General features: G+C 42.5%; 1 protein-coding gene across 1 annotated transcript; it reads left to right on the top strand.

Moving 5' to 3' along the window:
* Positions 1-221: 221 nt before the first annotated feature.
* Positions 222-4,033, top strand: DYDC2 (DPY30 domain containing 2). Its single transcript, XM_028109517.2, is given in 3 exon segments — positions 222-371; positions 715-837; positions 3,725-4,033. Coding segments are annotated over 3 exon segments (579 nt in total). The 5' UTR covers positions 222-224.
* The last annotated feature ends 3,259 nt before the right edge of the window (positions 4,034-7,292 follow it).

Here is a 7,292-nt window from a genome sequence, read left to right as displayed (position 1 = left end):
AGGACCTATTTATTATCTGACCTAAGATGGTCGGAGAGCTTTTAAAAAAAAGTCCATTTAAATATAAGAGCAATTGGCAAGTATGTATTTACTGTTTCTTTTGGGAAGGGTGGCATCCAGAAGTATCTCATATGTATCCTGAAATAAATCCGAATTGACTAGAATGTGTCTATTTTAAAAATCAGATTCCATTTATAAGGTAGTGTGACCCCGGGCCCACAAGGATGGAAACTGACTATCTGAAGAGGTGCTTTGGCAATTGCCTGAGCCGGGCACTGGCAGAGGTGGCAAAGGTTCGGCCCAGTGATCCCGTCGAGTACCTGGCTCACTGGCTTTATCATTACAGGAAAACCACTAAAGCAAAAGAAGAGGTGTGTATGTGCTCAGAGTTGTCTTGGGGAGGGCTTTCCAGCTTTCTCACGGTAATTTGAAATCCAAAGCAAGATTCCAGAGCTAGCCCAGAAAGTTTCTTGGTTTTTTCGACTTGTGAGATCCGTTAGGCCCAGATATTCCTGAAGAGTGGGGAGTCTGGGGGCTGAAGAAGGACTCCAACTCAGAGGAGTTGAGGGATTGGTGGGTTTGGAGCTACTGGCAGGCAAAAGCTGATCACAGGAGCAAACAGGGCCCCCGGCCTGTGGTCTGTCCCAGTGAGAGCAAGCCCATTTGTACAGGCTTCCCAGGGGCTGATCTGACGCAGCTCCCCTCTCACCTCAGGAGAGCCAAGAGATGATCCAGCTGAAGGAAGAACATGATAATAGCCTCAAAGAAACCAAAATGACAGAAATGCTGAAGCAAGAAGAGTGTCAGATTCAACAGCAGCATGCAAAGTGCCACAAGGTAGGGAGGGAGGAACCCAGCAGCGGGCAGGTGCACAGCCCAGAGCTGGATACCGGGAAATCCACAGGTCAGCAAGGCCAGCACCCAGCGGACCGAGGCTCCCAGAGCTTGCTTCTCTCCGTCTTCTTATGGTTATATGTCCACCAATCTTATTGACAATCCTGGTCAATGAAAAAAGGAAATGTCGAGAGGCAATTCCATTTTAGATTGCAGGAAATACCTTAGATGTTACTCATTTTAAAAAATCAGATTTTTAAAAACTCATAAGTCACTTGGAACTCATATATATTTCCTTACAAGATCCTTTGAACCCTTTTCAAAACTTATTCAGTATTTCAGAAACCAAATATGGTTATCAGTGTATAATTCAGGTATATTGTTTTATTTATTATCTACTATATACCTCAGTGTTTTAGTTACTGTGTGCTATTTATTTATGTATCAAGCCACAGATTGTGTCTTCTCTGTGATGCTGTAATACTGGTTGTAAATTATTACCTTCTTGTAGTTGGAAACAGCTGTGTGTTCATTAGCCTGACAAGCTTATCTTTTATTTCCCATGACTTTTGCCACCACCTTCTGAAAAGTACTTCGTGCAGATGTTGTGCTTTCTACAAAGTGCATGATACTGGACAGGGAATCGACTCACGGGGCTTGATATCTGACATTTTTCCAACTATCACTATATCCGGTGCACTAAAATCTTCAGTGCAGTCTCGTACAATTCACGAGCTTTTGCTAGTTTCCAAAGCCGCCTCTGATGAAGAGACATGAAACCATGTCTAACCGCACTAATATGCTCGACTCTCCTCAATAATTCATAGATTTATTTTCCAAGGTTGGGTGTTTTATGGGTAAATTAAGTCAAAAGAAAGTAGTTTCATACTACTGTTTGTCACTAGTCTAAAGGAATTCTCACTCAGGAACAGTTCATTCTTTGAACAGGTGCCAGGAGACGATAAAGGGAAGGTCATGACGCAGAAGCTGTCATCCCCTTGTTGCCCCTTGCTAACACCATGCTTCCCTGTTAACAGAAATATCAATATATATAAGGTAGGGAAAGACTTCCGAAACTCCACCCTGGTTTCACGATGCCTTTATTAAAGAAACCTTCGCTCACATTAACGTTTGGAATTGTCCCACTGAGTTGCACCCTGGAGGTTTTACACCCTGTTGTGATATTCCTTTGCAAGATTTAGATGAGTAAAAGGTATGCTGTTCTTTTGCCAAGTGTGAGACAAAGGCCATTGTCAGGGAAGTTGGGAATGAGAGCCAGCAGGATGCCTGGACTAAGAACAAGTTCTCACTTTTAAGAAAGAACTCATCCACAGATTGTGATTATGGAAGTTGATGCCCTTTGTTAGAAGGAAACAGAGAGGCCCAACAGGGATGTTAAAACAAACTTGCCAGGGAGAGCTACTCTCATAGTAAAAATTGAAAGAACTGGGTAGAGGGCAAAGAGGTGAAGATACCTCAAATAGGATGAGATTCTAAGTTTTCATTTCTCCTTGGCTCAAGGCAAATTGCAAACTATTCCTTGCTTCTGGTCATTTTCAGATTTTGAGTCACTAGTGCTATAAAACCTGGTCTCAAATAGGTCTAAGATGGGTTGCATAAGATTTCAGCCAGGCTACTGATGGGTTTTTATGCACATACTCAAAGCTTTGCAAAATTTCCCTTCATATCTTAAAACCATCATTGCTTGCATATACCTTAGAAAGCCTTTCAGTACCCCAGTGGATTTGTCAAAAAGAGGAGTAGAAACTGCACTATGTGTGGTAGAAATCACATCCAATTATAGCACTCAAGAAGAGATGTTCAGAGGAGATAACGTTTGAGTCAGACCTAGAAGATGCTAGCAAAAGTTGCCTTTGTATTGGTTTCTCTTTATTAAGCTGAGGCAGTTTTGAGTAAGTAAGCCATGATTCTAAGTTTGAAAACAGCCCCTTTGTTTATAAAGATGTAGCCATACAAATGTTTTATAAATACATTTTTACGGGGTCAATTCATAGATTTGCTGCATATAGTTAGAAGGGTCTTACAGATCACATGGACAAATATTTCACAGACCTCTCTGCAGTGCCCCACAGGATCCATTGTACATAGTATCCACTGGACAGTGCACGAAAATGGAAGTAGAAGTGGCTGGGAGAGCATAAGCTCCAAAGATTCCTCCCTAACCAGGGACTGCAATCACATAGATGTAGACTATGGGATATCCTCTTATACCTCACTGAGACCAAATTTATTTTTTCAATCTTTTTTCTCTGTTTTAGTTAGGGTCATTTCTATTGATCTGCCTTCAAGTTTACTGACCTTGTCTCCTATAATGCCCAGCATGCTATTTAGGGAGTCAGTGAATTTTTTCATTTTAGATATTGTACTTTTCAATTCTATAATCTCTATCTGGTTCCTTTCTATAATTTCCATTTTCTCTGCTTATCTACCCTAACTTTTCACTCTTTATGCCCATTTTTTCTCCTTTAAATGTTTGAAAATATTTGTCATAGCTGTTTTAAGTCCTTGTCTGCCAATTCCATGATCATTGTCATTTTGGGGTCTCTATTAAATACTTTTTTTCTAGGATATGTTTTGCATGTCTAATAATTATTACTCGTGTGCCAAACATTGTAGATGATACTTTGTAGGGAGTCTAGATTATGTAGCTTTCCTTTAGACGATGTTGAGTTCTCTTCTGGCAGGCAGTAGAATTATTGGTGAATCATCTTGATCCTTAATCCTTGATTTGTTTTATACTTTTGCTAGAGCAGATCTGTTACAATTTTGTTATTAGTCTTGGGCACAAAAATGGCAGTGTTGTGTTCTTGGCATACTGAGTGTGTTTCAGTCTCTGCCAATGACTCTTTTGCTTTTTTGTTTTGTTTAGCCGCTGGTATCTGTAGCTAGTTCCACAAAGAAGACCGCATTCATACAAGAGAACACAAAACCCCTTGAGAACGATGGCTTGAAGCAGGAATCTCTGCCAGGTACTTCCAACATGATTCCAGGAATGCCTCAGTAGATTCCTTCTCGAGAGTCTTCTGGCTAGACTGACTGCTGTGTCGAAACTCCCCAAGAAGTAAATTCCTAGGCTTTTCAGCATGAAATTGCTCCTCAAATGCATCCTGGCTCCAAATCTCCTTCTTATCAAAAGGTGGATGATTCTCATGACTCTTCTCTCAAAGCTACAAACTGAGAAAATGGCCAGCTAGGGCTCTGACCTCAAGATGGTAACTATGTGAATTAAACCAAGATTGGAGGGGCTGTGGAGTATCTTGCAGGGGACAGACTCTCCAGCCGAGGTTCTGTTCTGGTAGCTATGAAAACCCCTTAATCATGTAAGCATTTGAACTACTGATAGGATAAAATAAACTCATAAGGATTTCAAATAAGTAACCAAAAGACTTTTTCCTCTTGATTTATTTTTTTATTTTTATTTTTATTTTTATTTTTTTGTATTAGACAGTGAAAACACATCCATCTCATCATGTGTTCAAGTCTTGACTTTAGGTGAACTTTCCAGTCCGGCCTAGAGTGTTTACACATGTCCTAGAGTGTGCCTGTGTCACTGACAACAGGTATTTTAAAACAGATCCAATGACAGTAAAGCTCAAAGAGAGGGTGTTGTAGCCACACACCAAGAGGGTATGAAATGGTTATTACTTCCACGATGAGGCTTTTGGATGAGAAGAAGATGGGCTTCCCAAGCTGTCTTGAAAAATGGATTAAGGTAGCAAGGAAAGGAGACTGGCTTGGGGTTTGTACCTCCATCAGGGGTGGACCCAGGTAGGAGTTCCCGTCCTTGGGGAGAGGACTGCCTGGCTTGAAACTCTCGCTGTGCCAAAGTTGGGAGCATCTGAGTTTATCAGCTTGCCCAGATGTGGGGAAGAGGGAGAGTTGAAGTCTACAAGCTGTCAGCAGTCAGACACCAAAAAATGGAGTCAGACTTTATCACAGAGGGCAAACCTGGGAAACTCTGAGTGGCCTTGACCCACTCAGTCTTTGAGTAAAGCACTCTGGGCAGGTGCTGAGGTCCTTACTTCTAATTTGCACCTGGTGGGTAGGCATGTAGCCATACTTTCCAGAGTAGCTGGAAAAAGCGAAAGGATCCAAAAACCCACACATGGAAGTAAAGAGAGCTTTGTGAGGGCCCGGTGGTATCTGCAGCATCCCAATAGAAAGTGAAATCCAGGAAGCTTGTCCTCTACCTGGGAGCAGTTGTCTCTTGGACATCACAACCTGTGTGAGGTAAGTTGTTACTTCTGTCTACTATAAGGGATTCCATACTTTTGCCTTTGATCATTCTTTGGCCCCAGTGTTTGCTCATATCACTGGGCCATGAAAATGTAATCAATTTCTTCTGAGGTTTTGTTGCACCCTTGCCAGATTTGGCTTTTTGGTTGCTGTTATTTTGTTACCGAAAAGTTGTTACAATGCACTTTCTTGTGCACAGATCTTAGAAAGTCTCTGCCGGTCTATCTATGCATTGCTAAATCAAAAGATACCGGTGTTTTGGGGACAAAAGACATGAACAGACATTTCGCCAAAGAGTATATACATATGACAAATAAGCACATGAAAATATACGTTCAACCCCATTAACCATTACATAAATGCAAATTAAAATCATAATGATGCATCACTACACATCTGTCAGGATAGCTTGAGTTAAAAAATAGTGACAACAGGGGTCCCTGGGTGGCTCAGTCGGCTGAGCGTCTGACTCTTGATTTTGGCTCAGGTCGTGACCTCAGGGTTGTGGGATTGAGCTCTGTGTCGGGCTCTGCCCTCAGCAGGGAGTCTGCTTGGGATTCTCTCTCTCCCTCTGCCCCTCCTCACTGCTCTCTCGCTCGCTTGCTCTCTCTCTCAAAGAAATAAATAAACCTTTAAAAGAAAGAAGGTAACATGATGCAGTTAACTCTGGAAGACAGTGTGGCAGTTTCTTATAAAACTAAACATGCAGTTGCCACAGAAGCCAGCATTTGTGCTCTTGGACACTTGTCCCAGAGAAATGAAAACTTATGTCCACACATAAACCTGTATGTGAAATAGATTAAATTGGCAGAAAATAAAAGTAAAATAACTAGCTCAGTGTGGCTCTGCCCCTCCCCTGCTCATGCTCTCTCTCTCTCTCCCTCTCAAAAACAAAAAGTTTAATTTTTAGAAAAGTTGATAAAATTCTTACCTTATGTACACTCCATTTTCGAACATCCTCAATTATCCCAAAAAATGTACTGTAGTTTTTATTTATTTTAAAAAGAAAATTTTATTTTTTATCTTTAATTGCAATCAGTTTTGCCAAATTGTCACCTGGAAAGCTAGACTAATTTACACTCCCATTTGAAAGTGGCCATTTCTTTATCCTCTTGTCACACTGAGCTAGTTATTTTACTTTTATTTTCTGCCAATCTAATACGTGAAAAATAGTAGAGTTCTTTATATATATTCTGGATACTGAAACTTTATCAGGTATATGTTTTGCAAATACATACTATTATTATCCCCATTTTACTGTTGAAGAATCTGAAGCACAAAGACATCAGTTAGCCTGCCTGAGCCCACATGGCTAGAAGCAGGAGAGACAGTGTTCAAACTCCCAACAGTTTGGTTCCAGAGTGAGGGCCTGAACTCCCTCATCAGCACTGTCCTCAGAAGAGCGGCCTCCAAAATCAGCTGGTTAAGGGCATGGGCTCGCAGCCTGACTCATCCCTCTCCCCACAGAGATGGCCCCACTCCACAGCCCAGGATAAACCAAGTCACGAGTGGTGACCAGAGTCTCACAGGCTTTACCAAAAGCTAGGTTTCCCCGGGTACTGAATGGCAAAAAGTAAAATGGCCAAGTCCCTCCCCTTTCCCCTCAGGGCAGTGCCTGGAGTTCACCGTCAATGCTTGGGCTGCCTCTTTCCGATGGACATATTCTCTAGAGGAAGCTCGATGCCTTCACTCAGTGTACGATCTTTCTCACCTCTCTCGCTAAGGTGACACTGTGTGTCCCACATCTGGCCAAGCTGGCTTTGCTTTTAGTGAGCAACTAAAGGCGAACCTGAAGAAGGACAATCACGTTTTCCTCACCTCTGAGCTCTTGTGGTTGGCAGCTCTCTTCATGGGTCCCCCTCTCCTGATGGGCAGGAGCAGTAAGAGATTCAGTGCTGAGTGCAGGGGAGATGCTCACTGACCACAGAATGTCCAGTGCAGGGAGGGACGGCGGCAGAGATGACAGCAGGTGAAAGACACCACGAGGAGCATTTGAGACCCGGAGAAGGACATGTGTAAAGGCTCGGCAGCAGCAGCAAATACTCACTAGAGCGTCAGCAGGGTACATGTGGAGGAACTGCTGGAGAGGCTCAGGGTGCAGGAAAAGGGCTGGATCTGGGAGATGCTGGGGAGGAGGAATCCACAGGAATGGGAAGGAGAAGTCTAGAATGAATCCCAGCTTTTATTTGTTTAGGGAGAAA

The sequence above is a fragment of the Eumetopias jubatus genome, unplaced genomic scaffold (genome assembly GCF_037043125.1).
Source record: "Eumetopias jubatus isolate StellerSeaLion01/CBP00866 unplaced genomic scaffold, mEumJub1_p1.0 scaffold_17, whole genome shotgun sequence".
Taxonomy (NCBI): Eukaryota; Metazoa; Chordata; class Mammalia; order Carnivora; family Otariidae; genus Eumetopias; species Eumetopias jubatus.
This window is presented reverse-complemented; position numbering and strand designations above follow the sequence as displayed.